The 23,184-nt window shown below is 39.9% G+C and overlaps 6 protein-coding genes across 8 annotated transcripts; 3 read left to right on the top strand and 3 right to left on the bottom strand.

Moving 5' to 3' along the window:
* The first annotated feature begins 3,161 nt into the window (after positions 1-3,161).
* Positions 3,162-6,943, top strand: LOC133718070 (uncharacterized). 3 transcript variants are annotated; one of them, XM_062144866.1, is made up of 4 exons: positions 3,162-3,598; positions 4,265-5,567; positions 5,722-5,905; positions 6,054-6,943. In XM_062144866.1, exons 2-4 carry the CDS (start codon positions 4,344-4,346, stop codon positions 6,668-6,670), a joined length of 2,025 nt encoding a protein of 674 aa, XP_062000850.1. In that variant the 5' UTR covers positions 3,162-3,598; positions 4,265-4,343; the 3' UTR covers positions 6,671-6,943. The 3 variants fall into 3 exon arrangements, with proteins under 3 accessions (XP_062000850.1, XP_062000851.1, XP_062000852.1); XM_062144867.1 differs by having other exon boundaries at positions 4,248-5,567; XM_062144868.1 differs by lacking the exon at positions 3,162-3,598 and adding an exon at positions 3,642-4,061.
* A 462-nt stretch (positions 6,944-7,405) lies between these two features.
* On the top strand, positions 7,406-8,372 carry LOC133718071 (dirigent protein 25-like). Its single transcript, XM_062144869.1, has one exon. It carries the CDS (start codon positions 7,456-7,458, stop codon positions 8,335-8,337), a length of 882 nt encoding a protein of 293 aa, XP_062000853.1. The 5' UTR covers positions 7,406-7,455; the 3' UTR covers positions 8,338-8,372.
* A 1,068-nt stretch (positions 8,373-9,440) lies between these two features.
* LOC133717639 (dirigent protein 24-like) lies at positions 9,441-10,870 on the bottom strand. Its single transcript, XM_062144348.1, has one exon. The coding sequence runs from the start codon at positions 10,806-10,808 to the stop codon at positions 9,549-9,551; it is 1,260 nt and encodes a 419-aa protein (XP_062000332.1). The 5' UTR covers positions 10,809-10,870; the 3' UTR covers positions 9,441-9,548.
* Positions 10,871-11,929: 1,059 nt separating this feature from the next.
* LOC133716844 (dirigent protein 25-like) lies at positions 11,930-12,658 on the bottom strand. The gene has a single exon (XM_062143498.1). The coding sequence runs from the start codon at positions 12,656-12,658 to the stop codon at positions 11,930-11,932; it is 729 nt and encodes a 242-aa protein (XP_061999482.1).
* Positions 12,659-14,975: 2,317 nt separating this feature from the next.
* LOC133716004 (spliceosome-associated protein 130 A-like) lies at positions 14,976-19,846 on the top strand. Its single transcript, XM_062142730.1, has 2 exons — positions 14,976-18,994; positions 19,273-19,846. Exon 1 carries the CDS (start codon positions 15,041-15,043, stop codon positions 18,785-18,787), a length of 3,747 nt encoding a protein of 1,248 aa, XP_061998714.1. The 5' UTR covers positions 14,976-15,040; the 3' UTR covers positions 18,788-18,994; positions 19,273-19,846.
* Positions 19,847-19,989: 143 nt separating this feature from the next.
* On the bottom strand, positions 19,990-22,082 carry LOC133716005 (caffeoylshikimate esterase-like). The gene is made up of 6 exons (XM_062142731.1): positions 21,914-22,082; positions 21,765-21,797; positions 21,548-21,677; positions 21,303-21,449; positions 21,044-21,174; positions 19,990-20,665 (listed from the first exon to the last, which is right to left on the bottom strand). Exons 1-6 carry the CDS (start codon positions 21,914-21,916, stop codon positions 20,165-20,167), a joined length of 945 nt encoding a protein of 314 aa, XP_061998715.1. The 5' UTR covers positions 21,917-22,082; the 3' UTR covers positions 19,990-20,164.
* Positions 22,083-23,184: the final 1,102 nt, after the last annotated feature.

Raw genomic sequence — 23,184 nt, 5'->3', positions numbered from 1 at the left:
TTGAATTTTTTCATTTCTTATCTATCAGCATTTTAAGATCATATTTTCTAGTCTTAACTATTTATCAACTACCTATTTTATCATGAGTATCTAACCCATTGTCAAAAGAGTAACACAAATGGCTATATTTTTCTAATTTGTTACTATATATAGTAACAAATTAGAAAATTATAGCCATTTGTCTTGAATTGATAGGGTCTAGGGGTCTTTGTTCGTCAAGTTTGATTTTTGGTCTATGGTAGTGTAGGAGTATTTACTTTTTTTTTTCTCTTTTTTTTTTATTTTTTTTATTTTTTTGGTCTTGGAATAATTGAGCAATTGATGTAATTTGAGAGATTTTCGGATCCCTCTAACCTTGTACTGTTGCATAATTTTTATCAATGGAAAATTCTTCCATTCCATTAAAAAAAAAAGTCAATAATGAAAATAAATATTTTTAAACTAAGTTAATTTATTTTTCACTTTTAAATTTGAATCCAACGATAAATGATCATCAATTTCCTTATGAATTCATTACCGATATGAGACGGTACGCTAAAAAAAGCTACACCTCTCAAGAAACGTTAGGGTTTCCACCGACAGTGAGCTCAACCACATGCAACAATGCAAGTATGCAACCCCTTTGGATCAATGCATGACAACCCTCACCTCACCATAAGAAGCACCAATTCTCCAGGGAACAGTAGCCTTGGATACCCAATGAACCTTGTGATGTCACGAGGATGCTTTGTCACACAATGCCTTGTGAACCCCAAATTTCGATTTCCCTTTATCTTCTTCGAGCGGAGCTTTCTAGTGGCAACACAATGTTTTTTTTTTTTTTTTTGGTAAATAGTTCAGTCATTAATACAAATATAGATGTGCATAAGAAAGCAAGAGTTCAAGGCTTCACTTCCTAATGCCAGAGGTTTATCCACCATCATTCTCCATACCCGAATAGCCTGCACAAGAGGGACAAATGTACCAAAGGACATAAAAACGGCAGTCGTGGTGGTGGAGATCATCGAGCAACACAACGCCACTGGTCCGGCGACGTCTGCAATCATCAGTGGAGTGCCGGTTCGGCAGCTATTCCTAGGTGTAGAGTTAGGTGTGTAGACCCAGGTCGAGAACGGCTGTGATGGTAGGATTGTGAAAGAAGAAAACGATGGGATAGAAGATGAAAGATGAAGTTGTAAGAGGATGGGAGAAAGGATAAGAGATCTGGGCGTTTGGATAGGAATTGGGATGGAAGAAACAGAACAATAAAGAAACTGAGGCATGAAGCTTTAGATATGAGACAAGCTCAAGGAAAACACACCATATAGGGTGGAGACACACCACAGAGGGTGGAGGAGACGCTGTCGACTCTCAAAACTGTAGACGCTGCCGACGGAGAGAGACGGTTACAGTGGCAACACAATGTTAGTAAACTAGGCTCTATGTATCATAAGTAAAATTACAAAATTTAGATATTATTTGTGATTTTAATGCTGACGGATTCGTTTATACAACTAGTAATTAGTCATTTAGTCTAATAATATTTTTCTCTATAATGATGGATGAAGTTTAATTCAAATTTTTATAATATTTTTCTTTATAACAAATCAATCCCTTATTATAGTTTGATATCGTTTCTCAAGAAAGAAAATTAAATGGGCTTGGAGTGTCCAAACTTGTTATGAGTATCTGTTGGAATTGGGCTCTTTGGTAGACCATGCGTATAGGCTCTGTTTCTTCAGGGTTTCGTATTTGGGATCCCGGAGGATCATTAATCCAACTAAATGCGCTTATGTTTATCTTTGGTTTAAATGTAGCCTATTTACTATGTATTATTTTCATAGTGTATAGGCTCGTTTTTGAATGAGTGAGCACTGGTTGTCTAATGGGTGGTGCTAGCATGCCACGTCCTAGATAAGGATGGCAATGGGGAGGGTAGGGTAAGGGGATTAAATTACCATCCCCATACCCGACTTCATTCTCCATCCCCGTACCCTCCCCAATCCCCGTAATAAGATACTGGGGATTCCCCGTCCCTGTCCCCATTGGGGATTAGGTCCCCGTACCCGCCCAAATCCCCATTAACAATATTACTAATTTATTATATAAAAATTTATACAAATAATTATGGATTGTAAAATATGAAGTTAAAATCAAACATCAAAATAAAATAAATTTCTTATTTCAATCAAAGAAAATTAACATGTTGATAAATATCTTTTATTAAAAGAATCTTCCTTTTTTGAACATATTTATTAATAGAATTTAAATATTGACAAAAAGATAAAGTTTATATAAATATTTATTTATAAATAATATCAAAAATATATATAATAAATAAAATCTATATATATATGTATTTCAGATAATTCTTATACACAGGGTATGGGGATGGGGATAAAAATACCATCCCCGCCCCATACCCGATTTCAAAATTCGAATACTGGGGATCCCCATCCCCGTTACCCGATTTCCCCTGAATTTCTCTCCGTTAGGGTCGAATACCCTATGGGTACCCTACCCGATGAGGATTTTTGCCATCCCTAGTCCTAGACTTACCCTTAGATGGCAATAGAATATATGTATCTGTGTCATTCTGGCTTAAGATGAATGAGAATTGATTGACTGATTGAAAAAAAAAAAAGATTCTCATTATCAAGAGAAAGTTTTTGGTGCGTCCGCCGCGCCATGTGATATTTGTCTAATAAAATTTCAATAATATTCTCCATCGCCTCCTACTGACTTGTCATACCACACACACTGTGACCGTGCTGACTCCATTATCAAAACCCGGATTTCTCCCAGCTCCAAAAAAAAAAAAAAAACTCCAATTTTCCCTGAGCTCCAACAACCCAGGAACAGTTTAACCCCAGTAAAAGTCAAACTTTGTCATTCTTTTTGGTCAAAAACAATCTTTGCCCACAAGGCAACAACACCCCAAATATAAACACCAATATTCCTCTATTTCCACCACCTCTTTCCCCATTTTGATTCCCCACAGGCCCACCACATTTCACCCTATTCTATGAGCCTCCGAGGCTCTCCTTGCCTGTACTAAGCAAAAGTTGGACTGCTCTCATCAAGTCCCCCATTAAAAACCATATCTTCTTGGCGGGAGTTACGCAAGCAAGACGATTACTTATTAATCTATTTCCATAATCAAACAAAAACAAATTTTGAAAAAAAAAACTAAAACGATCCCACCTCGCACCGAAGCCAAACCCAACCAACGCAACCTTTCCTCTCTGTTTTTCCCTCTCACATTCCCAAATCATTTTCTTTTTGCTTCAACAAACCCAAGAAGACTCTGATTCTTTTGCTTCATTTTAGGATCCAATAGATAATTAACCCCCCAGAACATAAACCCAGATTTTTTGATTCAAACCATTTCCTTGTCCAAATAAGCAAAGGCTTTGACTTTGTTTGTTTTCCTTTAATATTTTGTTGACCCAGATTTGGGAATATACCCGGCGTGTCATTTTCATGGTTGATTTATAATCAAGAAACCCAGAAACTCGGGTGATGAAGACATGAAGTTTATTACTTGATCAACTTGGTATCTGAAATGAAGCGAGTTGTGTAAAGATTGTTGCTTTTTGGTGGAGGAATTGGATTAAAGGTAAAGCCTTTAGCCCTCTTAATATGTTCTTTAATTTTCTGGGATTGTTATTTCATATGATATGAAGTAGAGTGTTCATAATTTTGTTGGGTTTTGATTTTTGCCTGTGCTTTTGTCAATGATGGATGCTTTTGTTTTCAATGGGATTTTATAGTGGTGGGGGCATCAAAATGATTTTGTTCTTGGTTTTTGTTTTTATGAAATTGAGAGGGGTTGTTGTCGTTGTACTGGTTGCTATCATTGTTATGTCAGTGTGTACAGGTCTGAAATTATCTTGTATAATAATGATGCTGTGCTCCATTTACTTAAATTCACTTAAGCTTGGTACTTTTGTTGTGGCAATGATTGTATGGCAAAAGAAGCTGCCTTTATGATTTGGTCTCTGCCTCAAACTTCATTGTTCTGTAGCCATTAGGTCTACAGAAACTTTGTTATGACCATTTGGACCTCTCAAATGGATTCTGTGAGTCTGTTTCTTTTGTCTCTTTTTGGTTCTATAATGTGTTTCCTTTTCGTTTGTAATCTAAGAAAATGGTTAGGAAACTCTGTAAAGAAAAGCCTCTTCTATTCTGACAAAGTTCTTCTTCTCTTATTTGATTGGATTGTGTTATGCTTATAATCGTATTGCACATTGATTGAAATATCTTAGAATCGTTTTTCATGCAGAAGAGGAGGTCCAGAAAGCTAGGAGTCTTCCAATTGCCTTCGGATCTTTGTCTATTTTTTATTATTGTTGTTGATAGAAATGGAATCCACACGAGTTTCACCAAGTGTTATAGCAAAGTTAATGGGTCTTGCTGAATCGCCACAGCAGCAGCCTGTCCAAAGAAGAAGAAGAGTACTATCTGATAATTACTTTCACAGTGTTGCTTCTATTGGCGTCAGAGAGAAATGTCATTCATTGAGGTCGGTAGTAGGCCATCAAGATTGTAAGGATGTCTTTGAAGTTGTAAGTCCACTAAAAGGGGATAATGGCTTTAACCTGTCAGTTCATAAGGGAACAGAAAACTCGGGATTGTCAGAATTGAAGATGGAGACTAGGCAGGAGGAATTTCAAGTGTCATCAGAAAAGTATGAATGTCTACCAGGGGAAGTTGGTCTTGATGGCTTACATAAGTTTTTGAGGTCTCCATTGAAGTCAAATAGAAAAGGATGCTCCCCCAGTACTGGAGTTGTTGCTTTGAAACCCAAGCATGGCTTGGCCGACAGTTCTGCAAGATCCTTCCCTCCAATGAGTTCCCTTGAAGCTTATCAGTTAGTTGATGAGAACTGCGCCGAGTTTCCTAACCCTAGCAATGGGAAGATACACGGTAAAGGAATAGAACCAATTGGAAAGGTAGCAAGGCCAAGGTCCAGAGGTGGCAACTCCATTGCAATGGCATCTGAACTCCTGAGGTCTCCTTCCTTGAATTTATCTGATCGGAGGAACCAATACCAGTCTTTTTCTTATTCAGATGAATCATACGTAGCCAGGGAAGCCAAAGAGCAACTCTCAGAACAATGGAAGAAGACTAAGAAGTTTGAAGGGTGTGGAAGGGCTGACAGAGGCATTACCCTTGGCGATTTACTTGCCATGCCTGTCCATGAAATAGGGCCAAGAAACTTGGATTACAAGCTTGGTATGCATTTTCGACCAAGAAAAAAGCCTGTTAAGCATGGTCTGAAGGACCTGGACCTCAGTAAGTTTAGAAAACATCAAGATAAATATGAAGCTCTCTGTAATGAGTGGCCTTTCACGCCTAAAAGGTCTATCAATTGGGCGCAGAGCAGGTCATGTGAGTACAATTTCAACCATAAGGATCGTTCAAGACCTATAAATTTGAGAACCAACAATAAGAAATTTCAATCTTTTCCTAGCCTGGAATCAGAAGGTAGTTTTACGGGAGAAAATACTTGCATGGTCCATAATGATCTGAAGAATGGAACTGAGGAGAAAGACAGTAATACTACAGATACTTCAGTCCAAAAGGTCTGTTGTTTCTTCTTTAGAAGACAGTCTTTTATCCTTCTTGTATATGAGTTTTCTGCAACAATGTACATCTTGAACATTTGTAGTGGTTGCTTGAATATTATAGTTACCAATTCTGTCCTGTGATGCTTTCTAAAATGTGGTAAAACTGCAGGAAACATCCATGGAAGTTGATGAAGAAAGCAATTTTTCTTTGCACTGCTTCACCACGTCAGATTGTATGGCAAGCTTGGAGGAAGTTTACCAGCCTAGTCCAGTTTCAGTTCTGGAACCACTATTTAGAGGAGATAATTCACCTTCGCCGGAACGCTTGGGAAGTGTCAATGTTGACACCAGTGGTGAGTTTACTAGAAGGCCTTTTCTCTATTATATCACTGTAACTTATATGTCCATGCTTTTGTTTTGTTTTGTATTTCCCTATTTCGTTTTTCATTTTGTATTTATATTCGTCCTATGTTTGTTTATGCAACTTCATTCTGAAATCAGAATACTCCGATACATGCTCCGAAGGTTCTGGAATGATTGTGTCAAGTGATGATGATACTAGTGAAAGATCTGTGAAAGACTATAAGGAAAGCAGTTTAGTGGGGTTGTTCAAAGTTGAAGAAAGTAGAGATTTTTCCTACCTCATTGATGTGTTATTGGAGGCAGGCTTTTATAGTCGGGGAGTAGAAGTGGACTGTGATACCTGGTGCTTTCAAGAATGCCCGATGAGCCATTATGTCTTTGAGAGCCTGGAGAAGAAATTTGGTGATCAGGTGTCTTGGAATAGGTCAGACCGGAGGCTTTTGTTTGATCGTATAAATGATGGGCTAATAGAGATTCTCCAGCCATCTATGGGTGAACCCATACGGACCAAGCCTGTATCTAGAAGGATTAGAACGCAGTCTGGTCAGGAGATGATAGAGGAAGATCTGTGGATGTTGCTTGTTAATCAAGAGAAGGAAGGAATGGAAGCAAGAAAGAACTTGGTAGAGAAGCTGCTGAGAAGTGGAATTGGGAATTTAGATTTAGGAGATGAAATTGATTTTATTGGTAGAGAAGTAGAGAGATTGTTGATTGATGAGCTTGTAGAAGAGTTAGTTAGCAACTTAGCACAGTGAGTTTGAAACAGCAGTGATTTTTTTTTTCTTTTTTGGATTTTTTTAAAAAGAGAGTTACAGAAAAGATATTTGTGTAGATCTAGCTACAGTTTTGATCAAGTGAAGGGGTTGAAAAAGATATATGTATAGAATCAAATTGTTTTCTTCATACATGATTGAAAAAAGATTGGTGCTGATGAGTTCATGAATTGTTTTAATCTTTGTATCAGTTTGAATGATCATTCTTTCTAATGAAAATTTATATAGATAAGGATGATGCTAACTGGATGGTTCTATCTGGTCACTTGTTTTCATCTTTGTATCAGTTTGTATCAGTTCTATCAGTCAACACTGGTTTTTAACAAAACAAATGAAGAGAAAGTGTCATGTGGATTTCAACCCTTCCTGGTATAAATCCCACCTACTCTTTGAGGGGATTTGTATCGACAGGAAGCAAGAGCCACAAAGATCAAAATTAACTAGCTGCAGATAATGAAATTACAGAATTTTTTAGCCACTAATTACTGGTGTGTATCTGAGCCTTGTGAAAGCAAGAGTGGATCTTTCTTAGCTGACCTAAACCTCTATACAAGTCAAACCATTCCTCTTCATTCAATTCCACGCTAAGGTGGCTGGCTAACCAGAACACTATAATAGGAAAGATTAGCACCAACTCCATTCAAACTACTCCTTTCAAAACCTCAAGCTATATATGCATCTACAGAAACACACCCTTCAATCCATTATCCACAACTCTATACAAGAAACTTTCCAACCCCCACATCTTAATTCCCTCATATTGTCACATGGAAGCTCACAAAATGTTCTCTGTCACCTACCTACTATTCCTCACACTCACCATTTTCTCTGCCACCTCAGCACGAACTCTCGAGGAGCAGCCACTGGTTCCTGTTGTCCCTCCGGTGGTGTCGAATACAATTGGCACACCTTCCATCAATGCTGAACCAGTGGTCACACCTTCAGCTTCACAACCTGCCACGGTGGCTGATGCTGATGACCACCATTCCCTAGTCTTCTTCCTGCACGACATTCTAGGTGGCACGAACCCCACAGCTAGAGCCATGACAGGGATAGTCAACAGCCCTGCAGTCAATGGACAAGTACCATTTGCCAAACCAAATGGAGCAGTCCTGCCATTTAACAATGGAATACCCCAGAACAACAACAACAACGGTATTCTAAGCAACAACAACATCCCGTTTCTCACTGGACTTAGTGGAGCAACGCAAAATGTGGTACAAAACAATAACAACAACAACAACAATTTCATCAATGGTGGGCAGCTCTTTCCAGGAGGCTCCACACTCCAAAACCTCATGTTCGGCACAATGAGTGTGTTCGATGATGAGCTAACTGAAGGGCATGAGCTCGGGTCTGGTTTGGTTGGCAAGGCACAAGGGTTCTATGTGGTGAGTTCTGAAGATGGTACGAGTCAGACTATGGCTTTCACTGCTATGTTTCAAAGTGGGGGTTATGCTGATAGCCTTAGCTTCTTTGGGGTCCATCGTGTGGCTGCATCGGAGTCTCACTTGGCTATCATGGGTGGCACCGGAAAGTATGTTGATGCGAAAGGGCTTGCCATTGTTAAGACATTCCCGGCTATCAATGAGCATCAAACTGATGGAGCAGAGACCTTGTTGCAGTTCACTGTTTATATTACTTACTAGTATGTGTGATTGAGTGTATTTTTCATTTTCAAGTTTGACAACAATTGTAATTTGCATTACCTGTGATTTTAGAGAAATGAAATTAAAGGATTCCAATTTGTTTTCTGTAACTTATATTATGCAAAATTGAGACTTCTGCTCCTTAAATACAGAACTGCGCATCAATTGTTGGTTCGTCAACTTTATTTCAGGGTATGAAATTATGAACATATAAAGTATTGCCAGACTTGCTCAACTAAGATGAATCAATGCTACCATATAAAACAGAAAAAATCGTGCAGTCTTAGAATCAGTATATATCAATGAAAAGCATTTCCAGCCAGAAATGCAGTTCTAGATTTCACTAGTTGTATGATCAACCGGAATTCTCTAATAATTGTACAAATAATGAAAGGGAACCTAATCTTTAATTATTATGCAAATCGAAAGTTGGTATTGACTAAAAACTTAATCTTTGCACGCTGGTGTGCTATTGGGGATGTTTATTACTTTTCATTGAACTAGGCTGAAGCATTGGTACGGAATAAATAGAGTTCACAAATCACATCTGATCTCCACTAACATGAATCCTAATCATCATAAACTAGAGCTAAGAGCAATTATTTTGGTGGGAGCAAGATATTGCCATACCAGTTGCTCATTAACTGAAGGATCATTATTAGCCTCAGCCAGGAAAGCTTCAAACAATTGAGTACGTCGCTTAATTTTTCAGTTGCAAGTTGCACCAAGTGTTAGTCCTAGCCTGTAGGTTGAAATATTCTAATGTAGTTTTTTGTATTCTAACGTAATACAGTAGTTAATCAACATAAGTTTCTTGGATGAGAAAAGAAAATTACAGACCACCACAACCTAATAAGCCGATGATGATGTTATTCTCTAGCTAGAAGGGGTCTAACCAAATTTTCTGAGAGTTACATCTTGATTCTCGAGTATGATCTAAATTAACACAAGCAGCACCTACAAGTTAGCCTCGCGAAGAATGAGGTTAAAGCTAATAATCTCACATTTAGGCTGTTTTGAGTTCTTGCTTATAAATAGTAGTAATGGACTAATTCGCATCATCTTTAAAAGGGAAGTGAAGAACAGTGAGAGAGAGAGAAAAGTGAAGAACAGAACATAAGCTTTGCATTCAATTAAAGATACATGGAAGATAGATACATCAAATCCAACAGTGACATTGTCAAGCTCACAACACTATATGCACACACATTTTACTCAGAGAGGTAAACACTGATCTGCATTATGGTATCCACACCGTCCGTTGTGTGCTGGTCCTCCTGATGAAGGCTCTCAATGGCCCCATAACCATTCGCATTCTCATACTTCCCGGTCCCGCCGATCACTGCAATATGCGACACCGGCGCCGCCGTGCGGTGTACCCCGAAGAAGCTGATGGTGTCCTCCACGTCATGCTCGCCGTGCATGAGAACAGTGAACGCCATTGTGTGGCTGTTTCCGTCCAAAGAGCTGGCCAAGTAGAAACCCTGAGCTTTTCCGAGCACGGCGGAGCCGAGCTCCTGTCCTTCGGTCAGTTGGTCGTCGATGACGGTGACGGAGCCGAACATGAGCTTCTGGAGAGTGGCGCCGTTGGGGAGCTGGCCAGCGGTGACGAAGGGCTGGTTGTCGCCGCCGTTGACTATGTTGTTGTTGCCGGAGTTTTGGATGACAGTGCTGGATTGGGAGTTGGTGAGGCCGGTCGTGCCGGTGAGGCCGGCGATGGAGTGGAGGTTGTTGCGGTTGTTGTCGAGGAAGCCGTTGAGGTTGTTGTTGTTTAGGGGGGTCCCACCGCTGACGGGGAAGATGTTGTTGTTGGGTTTCGAGAAGGCGACGTTGGCCACCGTGCTGGCGATGAGCCCGGTCACCACCCGAACGGACGGTTGGGATCCTCCAAGAATGTCGTGCATGAAGAAGGCCAAATGCGGTTTCGCTTCGGTGGTAGCGGGCCCCGCCACGGGTGTTGCAACTGGGAGCGGCACTTTTGGTGTCGGGATGGCTGGGCCCGGGATTGGCGCGGTTGCGGAGGGGATGACGGGGCCCGCTACGGGTGTTGGCACGATAGTAGTGTCGGGTTCTTCGGGTTGGGGTGAGTCGGCTTCTGGCACCTCAGGGGTAACAGGAGCGACTATTGGTGATGCCACATCAGCGGGTGGTGTGACATCAGCTTCTGGCACCGCGGGGGTGACATGAGTAACTATTGGTGATGCCACATCAACGGGTGGTGTGACATCAACAGGGGCATCAGTGTCTGGAATTGGTGCCTCAGCGTCGTCCTTGTTGTCATCCACGGTTGTGGTGGCAGGGATTTGGCCACTTGGCAACAGAGTGGTGGGATTTATCGGGTTTGAAGCCTGGACAGTTGTCGGGAGGGGATTAGTTGCTTCATCAAGGATCCTAGCTGAGTTGGCATATCCAAGTGTAATGATGGCTAGGAATAAAATGTAGAAGGTGGCCTTGACTGCTTTGGAGGTCATTTTGGGTTGTGAAGAAATGAGGAGTATTTGCTTAGACTCTTGAGAGACTAGAATGTACTGGATTTGAGTGAGTTGTGTTTGAGAAATGAAATGGTTTGTGTCGTTATATATAGTTTTCTGATATCTCCCAAGTGATGGAGTTGTTGTACCCTTTTTTTCTTTGCAGGGTGTCTTTGGTTGAGAAAACCAACTCCCATAAGATGGAATTGGTACTCTTTTTGGGCAGTTAAGATGGCACTGGTATATGAGTTTATATGATTAGGTGATGTCCACTACAGCCTGGTGTTTTGGCATAACCTTATTGGGAGACAAGTTTAGATTTACCTATAGAGCATTTAGAGTAAAACTAAAACCACATCGTGCATAGATGGGTATAATCCTTTGGATTAAAGTGGCATTTAAAACTTAAAAGTGCAGCAGTCAAAACTCTCTCCTTCCATCTCTTAGTTTCTGGTTTCTATATTCAATCAATGGGAAGGGAAGTATATATCTAACATAAGGACATGTGAAAAAATCTTATAGGAAAGGGTACTGGTTCCTATCATAATCAGCTTATTATAGTTATCAAGTTCAGTTGAATTATAGTAGATTTGTCATCTAAATAGTGGAATTTTTTTTTGCCACAATTGATCTACTGGAGTTATCACCATCAAGTTCTGTAGTTCAACTCCTATAGGGCTGTTCTAATATTTGAAACTGGGTCACTGTTATTACTCATCTGGTGTCATACTTGAACTACTGTCCCTTACATAGCATTTTGTGGTGGGGTCTTTCAATATATGCTCAAAATTGTGTTGTTCATAATCATAATACTGCTCATAATTGCTACTTTAATTTGCATATCCAAATCTACTGGAACAAAAATTGGGTGGCCAAGTAAACTTTTCCTACTTAATTAGGTTCAACATCTGGTATTCAATCCATCCCTACTTGATTGAAGCAAGGAGTTTGTATCATAATGGAGAAGATGTCTGTTTGCAATTTTGTCTATTTAACTGATTGATTTCATAATGCATTTGGTTTCTGAACCCAATTATGGGTAACATCATTCCTATTTATAATTAGAAACATAATACAACCAGAAAATCTACAATCACAACAATGAGCTAGGTTCCTAGCTACTAGATGAGATAGACATTGAGCTTAAGCATCTTGCAGGCTGCTTCTTCAGTTTTCACTGTCTTAACTGTTGCATAGCCATTTGCACCCACATACTTTCCAATGCCACCAATAACAGCAACATGAGATTCATCATGCACATCCCTCCGATGAACTCCGAAAAGTCTCAATCCGTCCTTAAATTGACTATTAGCAAAATGTGCAGTCATGGCCATCATGTGGCTACTCCCATCTTCAGAGCTTGCAACATATATCCCCTGTGCTTTTCCAATGACCAGTGAACCATACCCTGAAGTAAAAGTTTCGAATATGTCCTCATCGATCACGGTTACTTCCCCAAACTCCAGTTCTTGCAGTGTGGCTCTAGCAGGAAAAAATAGTCCAATGCTGGATAAATCTAGGGTTTGAGTGGAGACTCCGGAAACTGGAGAAGTAGTGGTATGCATGGGATTGATTTCTAAGATGGGGACTCCGCCATTTGGAGGAAATAGTCCTAGTGGTTTTGAGAATGGCAGCTGAGGACTAGTCACTTTGGTGGTTGCTGGTTTGGTCTTGGATGAGGGTTGAGTCACATTCATGAGCACATCTCTCATTAGGAATGTGAGTTTGTGATGGTAGTTGTGAGGGTGTGATGGGTTTGAATTGCTTAAGCTTCGAGCAGCGGCAAAAGAGTGGTTTATGGTGGTGGTGATTAGCAGGATTAAGCTGCAAGCTATGGTTAGCATGGCCATTTTGGTTCTTGAGATTATGTCTTTAGCTAGCTGTTTTGTTTGCACCAGTTTATTCATCTATAAGAGGTTGATTCATTGGTGGATTTGGTGAAAATGGGTTTGGTAGTTAAATTTTTTTTTGGCGATCTTTGGTAGTTAAATTGGTTATCGTCATCAATTATTTAGCTGTGGATTTAGTATGCTAATCATAAACAATACAAAGGAGAAAGGAAATTAACCACTAGTGGTGGATCTAGAACAACTTAGTTTATTCATTAGCTAGAGACACCAATAGTTATCATCATCACCCTTCAGGGCAAACTCCAAGACTATTATCCCCCAAGTAACCAAAAAAGTGTGTTCTTGCACCTTCATATCTGGCACAGACACCTTCATGTTAATTTATTGCATTAGCCTTTCAATTCACAGTTGTTCCATGCATAACCAAACCCTAAACTAATTCGGTCCCTCACAACATTTGCATTTGAAATTGCATTCAGCAGTTAAAATTCCTTTTCTTTATAAGAGAGGCAATTCAGAGGTTAAGGAAATCATACACTCCTCTCAGATTTTATGTATGGTCACAAACCTCCGAACACAACTTTAAAGTTTCCTTGGTAAGTCTTTGCAGAATGCCATGTGATTGGTATGCAGGCAGGCCTCTCCATCATCTCAATCCTTGCACTAAGACAGGGCATGAGCCACTACACCTTTGTGGTATATCGTATGGCCATTGCAACTGCCTTGGCATGGTACCTAGAGAGACATTCTAGGCCTAAAATGACTATCAAGGTCATGGCAAAGATCATGCTGCCAAGCATGTTTGAGCAAGTAATTTTTTGTTCATTGCAACAATTTTTTTCTAATCCTCTGTTTTTAATACTTTGCAGCCCTGTAATGAACCAAAACCTATACTACGTGGGCATGGAGAACTTCAATGCCACATTCACATCGGCCATGTGCCACATGCTTCCGGTGTTTGCATTTGTCACTACTCCGCCTTGGGTTCTTACTCGGTTCATACATTTCGACCAGTACGTCAAGTCGACCACCACATGTCGGGTAATCAATGAAGTCGACGGTGAAATCATCAGAATCCGATTTGGAAGTCAAGTTCCCGGCGGTGGGCATTTGGGGTCTGCAGGTTTGAGCGCTGAGTTCCTCAGTTGTCATATCGGCCAAGTTGTTAAGTCCAACTGAGAACAACTTCTTTTTGCCATCTTTGTCAGGGCTAGTGCGCGCCTTGTCATCCATCTCTTTATTAAGAAACCTATTCGAAAGCCAAATGGACTAGACTACTGATTGAAATTGGGACCAGAAAGAGTGAATTCCTAATGCAATTGGATTAGGTATGTTGATCCCCGAGGTGAATTCGTTTTGGGAGGCAGAAGCAAGGAGCGCAAGAGAGAAAAATACTCAGGTGACTGCCGACGATGGCTTTTTATACCTAGAGCGAATAGCAGGATTGTAATTCAAAAAAAAAAAAGTAGGAGGCAAAATCATCATTTTCTATGCCGGCTCGAGCCTCCAGTACTGGTTCAACTCGAGCCGGCATTGTTACCAAGCTGATGAACAGTGCTTTAGGCCCTTTAGGTAAGTATATAATAAATTAGAACAGTGAATAGATAGACAAACTTACCTAGTCTTACTAGGAAATAAACTTTTTCAACACCATCAAAAGGGAGATTTGGGCATGGAATGAAGCCATGGACTAACCAGAGAATTGCCCATGAATACATCTACCCCAAGGAGCCCAGAATTGCCACCATTACTGTGCCTAAGGGATTAAAACCTGAGTTAAGAAGCAGGATTATCATTTTTTTCTCATATTTTGTTTTAAATTTCTAATCTTGTAATTTTCCGTGGGAATGTCAACAAACTATTGTGTCAAACCACAAAAAGTTTATTTTTGTCCATCGAAATGTGCCTTGATATTCAACACCTCAGTAGTATGCCATCGAAAATGATGCAACAGCTTACTAGCTTTCTACTAAACATTAGAGGTTCCAAATGCAAATGTAATTCGTAAAATGTTTTAAAACTTGCAAACAAATTCTCCCGAACTATTTGGTTTTCGTTCAAATAGGATTCAAATCTATTGAACATCTATATGCCTTAATCAAAGGGGCATGCAAGTAGAACACACACTCTATATGCCTAAATCAAATGGGCAAGTAGATTCCTAATTTGAACAGAATTTGTATATTGAGAGCAAAAAGTGTAAATTCATTAAAATCCTTTTCTTTCTCGGACAAAAAAAAAAAAAAAAAAATCCTTTTCTTCTATAAATACACCACACACTTCAAAGTTGAAACCTTGAAGTTTTCTGTACCAATTTTCCAAAACCCCGAAGCATAAATCTCCAAGACCCGAACTTTCACACTCTCCACACCCCAAATTCCAATGCACCTCTACAGTCTCACTCTCCAGCGCGCGACGGGCATAGTCTGCGCCATCAACGGCAACTTCTCCGGCGAAAAGACCCCAGAAATCGCCGTCGCCCGAGGCAAGGTCCTCGACCTTCTCCGCCCCGACGACACCGGTAAGCTCCAGACTCTCCTCTCCGTTGAAATTTTCGGCGCCATTAGGTCTTTAGCTCCGTTTAGGCTTACCGGCTCCCGAAAAGACTACATTGTCGTCGGCTCCGATTCCGGCCGAATCGTAATCCTAGAATACAACAAAGATAAGAATGTATTTGATAAAATTCACCAAGAGACCTTCGGAAAATCCGGTTCTCGCCGGATTGTTCCGGGTCAGTACTTGGCGGTTGACCCGAAAGGGAGGGCTGTTATGGTTGGAGCCTGTGAGAAGCAGAAGCTAGTGTACATTTTGAATAGGGATGTAGCTAATAGGTTGACTATATCGTCGCCGTTGGAGGCACATAAGTCTCATACTATAGTGTTTTCGATTTGTGGGGTTGATTGTGGGTTTGATAATCCTGTATTTGCTGCCATTGAGCTGGATTATTCCGAGTTGGATCAGGATTCGAGTGGGAAGGTGGCTCGGAAGTATGTGACTTTCTATGAGCTTGATTTGGGGCTTAACCATGTGTGTAGGAAGTGGTCTGATCAGGTTGATGATGGGGCGAATTTGCTGGTTATGGTGCCGGGAGGTGGGGATGGGCCGAGTGGAGTGTTGGTTTGTGCAGAAAATTTTGTGATTTATAAGAATCAGGGACAGGGGGATGTGAGGGCTGTGATTCCTAGGCGTGCTGATTTGCCTGCACAGCGTGGGGTTCTTATAGTTTCGGCAGCTACTTATAAGCTGAAGTCCATGTTCTTTTTTCTTTTGCAGACTGAGTATGGGGATATATTCAAGGTGACTTTGGAGCATAATGATGATGTTGTCTCGGAATTGAAGATCAAGTACTTTGATACAATCCCAGTCACAACTTCAATGTGTGTGTTGAATTCGCAGCTTTTGTTTGCTGCTTCGGAGTTTGGGAATCACGCTTTGTATCAGTTCCAGGCAATAGGCGAAGATCCTGATGTGGAGTCCTCCTCAGCTTTGTTGATGGAAACTGAAGAGGGTTTCCAGCCATTGTGTTTCCAACCTAGAAAACTTAAGAACCTTGTTGGGATTGATCAGGTTGAGAGCTTGATGCCAATAACGGACATGAAGGTCTCTAATCTGTTTGGAGAAGAAACACCTCAAATATTTACGCTTTGCGGCCAGGGTCCTCGTTCATCTCTCAGGATACTAAGACCTGGTTTGGCTATCAGTGAGATGGCTGTGTCAGAGCTTCCTGGTGTACCGAGTGCTGTCTGGACAGTGAAAAAGAAGGTGACTGATGAGTTTGATGCATACATTGTGGTGTCATTTGAAAATGCTACTCTTGTGCTTTCAATTGGTGAGACAATCAAAGAAGTTAATGACAGTGGTTTTCTTGATACTACCCCTTCACTTGCCGTGTCTTTGATAGGTGATGATGCTCTCATGCAAGTTCACCCAAATGGCATTAGGCATATTAGGGAAGGTGGACGTATCAATGAATGGAGAACTCCTGGAAAGAGAACGATTATAATGGTTGGCTCTAATAGACTTCAGGTGGTCATTGCTTTGAGTGGAGGAGAACTTATATACTTTGAGGTTGATATGACTGGTCAACTGGTGGAGGTTGAGAAGCATGAATTGTCTGGAGATGTAGCTTGTCTGGACATTGCCCCAGTACCTGAAGGGAGACAAAGATCTCGTTTCCTTGCAGTTGGCTCATATGACAACACGATTCGTATTTTGTCATTGGATCCTGATGACAGTATGCGGATTCTGAGTGTTCAAAGTGTCTCTTCAATTCCAGAATCTCTCCTCTTTCTTGAGGCTCAGGCATCAGTTAGTGGTGAGGATGGTGCGGATCATCCTGCCCACCTTTTCCTTTATGCCGGTCTACGAACTGGGATTTTGTTCAGAACAGTGGTGGATATGGTGACAGGTCAGCTTTCTGATTCCCATTCCCGATTCTTAGGACTAAGAGCTCCTAAGCTATTTTCTATTAATATAAGAGGCAAGCATGCCATGCTTTGTTTGTCAAGTCAGCCCTGGCTTGGTTATATTCATGAAGGACATTTTCTGTTAACACCACTATCGTATGAGACTCTTGAATATGCGGCCTCATTTTCATCTGATCAATGTGCGGAAGGTGTAGTTGCTGTTGCTGGCAGTTCTTTGAGGGTTTTTACTATCGAAAGATTGGGAGAAACATTTAATGAAACTGTGATTCCTCTGAGGTACACCCCTAGAAAGTTTGTGGTTCAAGTGAAACGAAAGCTTTTGGTAATTATTGAAAGTGATCAAGGAGCATTCACAGCAGAAGAGCGTAAAACTGCAAAAAGGAAAACTAGGAAGGATGTTGATGAAGATTTCTCTCCACCAAGGAAGCGTAGGAACAGTAGTAGCAATGGTGGTGCAGATCTTTCTCCACCAAAGGAGTGCTTTGAGGCTGCAGAAATAGGTGAAAAAAGAAATGGTAATGTGGAGCAGATGGAAAATGATGATAATGAGGATGATCCCCTCTCTGATGAGCACTATGGCTATCCCAAGGCAGAGTCTGACAAATGGGTTTCTTGCATTAGAGTTCTTGACCCAAAGACAGCAACTACAACTTGTTTGCTGGAGCTCGATAACGAAGCTGCAATCAGTGTATGTACAGTGAATTTTCATGATAACGCCGGCCTGGTTGGGGCAGCTCCTCCGAAGGAGTATGGTACGCTTTTGGCTGTTGGAACCGCAAAGGGACTTCAATTTTGGCCCAAGAAAAGTATAACCGGAGGATTTATTCATATATATCGATTTCTTGATGATGGAAAGTCCCTTGAACTTTTGCACAAAACAGAAGTGGATGGTGTTCCTCTTGCTTTATGTCAGTTTCAGGGAAGGTTACTAGCAGGGATAGGATCAGTGCTCAGACTATATGATTTGGGGAGAAAAAGATTGCTTAGGAAATGTGAGAATAAGCTGTTTCCCAACAATATTGTATCCATTCACGCCTATCGTGATCGAATATATGTAGGTGACATTCAAGAGTCATTCCACTACTGCAAGTATAGGCGGGATGAGAATCAGCTGTATATATTTGCTGATGATCGTGTTCCAAGATGGCTGACAGCATCGTTCCATATTGATTTTGACACGATGGCAGGTGCGGACAAGTTTGGGAATGTGTACTTTGTGCGGTTACCACAGGATGTTTCAGATGGGATAGAAGAAGATCCAACAGGTGGGAGGATAAAATGGAAGCAGGGGAAGTTGAATGGTGCTCCAAACAAAGTGGAGGAGATCGTGCAGTTTCATGTTGGCGATGTAGTCAGCTGCTTGCAGAAGGCATCTCTCATTCCAGGTGGCAGTGAGTGCATCATTTATGGGACAGTGATGGGTAGCTTGGGTGCATTGTTTGCATTCACTTCCCGTGATGACGTTGACTTCTTTTCTCACCTGGAGATGTATATGAGGCAGGAACATCCACCCTTGTGTGGGAGAGATCACATGGCTTATAGATCAGCTTATTTCCCGGTTAAGGATGTGATTGATGGAGATCTTTGCGAGCAGTACCCAACACTGCCTATGGATGTACAGAGGAAAATTGCAGTCGAGTTGGATAGGACTCCTGGAGAGATACTAAGGAAACTTGAGGAAATTCGAAATAAGATCATTTAAGAAAGAACAAGCTCAAAAGGATCCTCCTGGTCCTTTTTCATACCTTGTGCATTTAGTGTCCCTGAACTAATATCGTTGTTTTGGTCGAACAGATGATTGATACTGATGAGAATTTGGTTTATGTGTGCAGGTCAATTTTGAGATGCAAATGGCAAATGAATGTTTGGATTAACCAGAAGTGTTATCAAAAGAAACGCTGTGCATCTTGTAGGCACCCTTTTTTGTTGTAATTTCTCGTAATGGATTTTGTTTTCCGTTCCTGTTCCTTCTCTGTTTAACAATATGTATGGTTTTTTATTTATGATAATTTGAATTGCTCAAAAATCCAATTGCAATGTGATCGATTTCCTTACTTCACAACTTAACTGAAGCGGTAATGCTGTGTTGTTAAGTGATAAATAGTGCATAAAACACGACATGTACGAGAAACATGCATGTACCAAAATTTACTCTTGATTACTCAGTTCATCCAATTTTTTAGGCAGATCACTTGGAAAATCAGGAATGGGATAAAGACCAATGATGATTACAACTGCTCCAACAACACAGACTTACAGGATTTTCACCAACACAGAATTCACGGAGAGATACTGAAGAAACTAAAGGAAGTTCGAAATAAGATCATTGAAGAAAGACAAGCTCAAAGATAGCCTCCTGATATTTGTCATACCTTGTGGATTTAGCATGGGTCCCTGAAGTAATATCGTTGTATTTGTCAAATGGATGCCTGACACTAACGAGGACTTTCATGTGTGCAGCTTCACAAGGTCAATTTTGCATGGATTGTTGCTGTATCCTAGTTACAAGACACAGGACAAGCATGATGGAGATTGTTTTTTCCTCGTTTTGAAGATCTGGGTAAACAGTTTCTGATATAATAATTGAGACACTATTGGCAAATGAATGATTGTGCAGATTAACCAGAAGTGTATCAAAAGAAGTAGACAGTTTTTGATTCTGCTTTCCAAAGGATATGCTGTAGAGTGAGGTTATTGAAATGGTTTTTTTTGTCTCGTTATATTCCACTATTGTTGAGTAGGGGAAAGAGACTGGATATGTTGTATTTATTTTGGTTGAAAGTGCTTAATTAAGTGTGTCGACTAAAACACAGTATCTGGTATTGATTAAATTTCACAAATGGGGTTTGTGGGACTTTAGAGATGAAATCTTGTTGCCAGTGTGAAGCACAATGGCTTTCATCATTTGTGTAATGAATTATACAGATGTTGTTTTTTATTTCTCTTAATACCTTTTACAAAGTAATTCCCAGCAATACAAGGAAACAGAAAAATATACCCAATAAACAAATATGATATCATCTCTTGAGTTGCTTCTTGCTCAGTATCTATATACTACAAACTTCCAGCAATATTCTACTTATTGTTTGTCATTCTCCCTCTTCAACTCTCCCTCCAACCTTGAATTTGCCATGGAACATCTTTTGTCTAACCAATTGATTATGTCCGAAAACACAACCTCAATATTCTCAAGTGGCTCTCCATAGAGTAGACCATGCCACATTTTCGGGTACAACTTCAATGTCTTGTCATAACTCGACGCCACCTCATGGAGTTGTTTACTAACCGAGGTGTCAGTGACTTTATCGTCTTCGCCGTGGAGGACTATGAACGGCAACGTGACCTCTTGAAGCCTTTGCTCAAGCTCCGTGCTGACCCTCAAGAGTTCGTAGCCGGTCTGCAGACGAGGACGGCCTTTGTAACAGTAGGGGTTTTCCCTAACCTGTTTTCTAACCTCGGGTACTTTGAAAGCTAAATCAATGACATCATTTGTAGGGATTATTTTCCAAGTTGGAATAACCCTGCAGAGCTTTGTCAAAACACTGACCACAATCGGAGATGGCCTCATTTCATCTGCAATCTGTTAATACAAAAAAATAGATTAGTTTTCATTAGAATTTCAATGAATTCAAGAACAAACAAACCTTAGAATTATAATTTGACTGTATGCTACGTATGCTTTGGTGGACTGATTCAAACTATTTGCTGGACCATGCTTATTTTACCAATTAGACGCTAGATTTGACATCGATTATTGACAAGATGCCGTTATGTGATTAACAGAGGGATTTGGTCAACAAATACAGTTTCTTTAAATTTATATATCTAAAAGCTACCCAAAACGTGCAATCAAAAACTCCAAAAAGAAGTCCCATAAAAACGTGTGGAAACAAGAAAGAAAAAGTAGAAGACAAACAAATAGAAGCAAATTGATATTGGGGTCGTAAGTGCTCTTTACCTTACACATGGGGGCAACTAAGACCGCACCATCCCAATATTCTGGCTTTTTCCTATGAACAAGCAGAGCCACAGCTCCTCCCATTGACTCTCCCAACAGATACCTCATCTTCCCTTTGTTCTCTTTGCTCTCTGTTCAATCAAATTCAACCATTAATATCCAACACACATATAATCCACCAATAAATAGGGTAATGCTTGTTTCGGATGCTATTTAGTTTCCGAGTGCAGAATGACACACTGAGAGTGAGAATACTAACCGCAAATCTTTGTGAAGTGAACGGTGCAGTCATCGACAACATCATCAAAGCTTTTGACAAAGCCTGCAAGGCCAGCTGATTTTCCATGGCCTTCATAGTCTATCCCATATATGGCAAAGCCTGCTTTGGCTAGTCTGATTGCAGTACCTATATACATAACCAGGAATATGATGAGTTTAAAATCATAATGGGAAAAACAAAATTTGAAGGAGTATAGTTCATCCAACTGAGTAATTAGTACTCACTGTTCATGGTGATGCTGCACTCCATGGCGTATCCATGACAGAAGAAGATCAAGGCTTTCGGGGGCTTGTTGTTTTCTGGAAGCCATTTGCATGTGAAAAGCTTCATTCCTCTAGGGTTTAAGATAAACTCCTGCAATACAAAGATGAACAATTAGAATCACACAGAGAACAATATTTCTGAAAATAAATAAGAACCCAGTTCAGAACTTGCGCTAACCTCTTCATATTTGACACTCTCCATATCAATGGCCTGCAGAAAATCATAACCAAAACACAAAACAAATCAGAAAACAAACAAACACATAAAAACCAACATGATATTAGGAACAAGAACAGTGAGAGAGAGAGAGAGAGAGAGGATATTACCATGATATCAGGAAGAAGAACAGCGAATGAGTGAGAGAATTAGTGCAGAGAAAGATAGAGATTGAAGAAAATAGGAATACAAAAAACGAGTGGGAGTGGATGGTTTTGTGTATATAGGAAAGTGCTGAGGTTTACATATATGTAGTGGGAGCTGTCCGGCCGTGTTGCATTGTGGTCAACCTTGCACTCTATTCACAATTTGGACTTTTTATAAGCTTATTAAATTGATGAAAACGAAATGACATAACTGAATACACTAGTACTTTAGAGATTGGAAGCAAATGATCAACTTGACACACACGCTATGCTTGAGGGGGCCTATATTGTAATATTGCACATAACTAATTAGGATATAATATAGCTCCCAACTCATGGAGAACTATACTCTAACTCTCTGCTCAAGGCCTTAAACTTAGGATCTGGCTCCCCCTTTCTCCAAAAAGGATCTGGCTCCTTTGAAAATCAAAGCTGTCTATCATAGAATATTAGAGATGGATAACAAACTAATTAATTGAAAATTGGTGCAAAGAATGTGGGCGAGATTTTGGGTATTTTAATTCGGGTGTGACTCTTGCATTGGATAATTATACAAGTAAATTATTTTATTTTGTACATTATAACGAGATATATAAGGGATATTTTCCATTTGGTTGTTGATTAAGTAACTTCCTTTTTGGATATGATTGGTTTAATTCTATTCTCAATCGGATAGATAATATTTTGAAGTATTTATTATTGAATATATATCACTGAATTATGAATATGATTACAACAATACAGATTTGTTCACCTAAGGGACAGTTTTAAAAGAATGTAAGAGACAAATGCATCTTAACCACATGTATTAAATATAAAAGCAGAAATTATAACAACTTCAAACTTTGCATTTATTTTTAGCCGTCAGATTCACTTGTCCCTCATAGTTCCTTAAAAATTGTCTCTTAAGTTAGCAGACATTTACAACCATATATACAACAATATATATGTAATTATAACAACAAATTATACAATCGTATATAAATTACAATAGACAACATGCAAATGAAAATTGTAGTTGCAAAAAAAAAACTGAGTTGTGATTCAATAGAAGCTTACAGATCGACAGTGTCCTTTAGACACAATCTCGCTCCCCCTTAGAGCATCTCCAACAGTAGAAATTGTTTTTTAGTTAAATTTAGCTAAAGTTGTGAAATATAGCTATTGATTTAGCAATGTTGCTCCAGCAATAGTAGCTATTTATAAATAATAACTATATTTTACCAAATCATAAA

Source organism: Rosa rugosa, chromosome 6 (genome assembly GCF_958449725.1).
Source record: "Rosa rugosa chromosome 6, drRosRugo1.1, whole genome shotgun sequence".
NCBI classification, from domain to species: Eukaryota; Viridiplantae; Streptophyta; class Magnoliopsida; order Rosales; family Rosaceae; genus Rosa; species Rosa rugosa.
The sequence above is the reverse complement of the archived record's forward strand: the minus strand, read 5'-3'. Positions and strand labels throughout refer to the sequence as shown.

Bases quoted from the DNA above. Each gene is read 5' to 3' on its own strand.
- LOC133716844 (XM_062143498.1), bottom strand. From the start codon at position 12,658: ATGGCCATGCTAACCATAGCTTGCAGCTTAATCCTGCTAATCACCACC.
- LOC133717639 (XM_062144348.1), bottom strand. From the start codon at position 10,808: ATGACCTCCAAAGCAGTCAAGGCCACCTTCTACATTTTATTCCTAGCC.
- LOC133718070 (XM_062144866.1), top strand. From the start codon at position 4,344: ATGGAATCCACACGAGTTTCACCAAGTGTTATAGCAAAGTTAATGGGT. The intron at 5,568-5,721 runs GTCTGTTGTTTC...GTAAAACTGCAG, and splicing joins CAGATACTTCAGTCCAAAAG to GAAACATCCATGGAAGTTGA. The intron at 5,906-6,053 runs GTGAGTTTACTA...TTCTGAAATCAG, and splicing joins TGTCAATGTTGACACCAGTG to AATACTCCGATACATGCTCC.
- LOC133718071 (XM_062144869.1), top strand. From the start codon at position 7,456: ATGGAAGCTCACAAAATGTTCTCTGTCACCTACCTACTATTCCTCACA.
- LOC133716005 (XM_062142731.1), bottom strand. The intron at 21,450-21,547 runs GTGAGTACTAAT...TTATGTATATAG, and splicing joins GTGCAGCATCACCATGAACA to GTACTGCAATCAGACTAGCC. The intron at 21,175-21,302 runs GTTAGTATTCTC...TTGATTGAACAG, and splicing joins TCACTTCACAAAGATTTGCG to AGAGCAAAGAGAACAAAGGG.
- LOC133716004 (XM_062142730.1), top strand. From the start codon at position 15,041: ATGCACCTCTACAGTCTCACTCTCCAGCGCGCGACGGGCATAGTCTGC.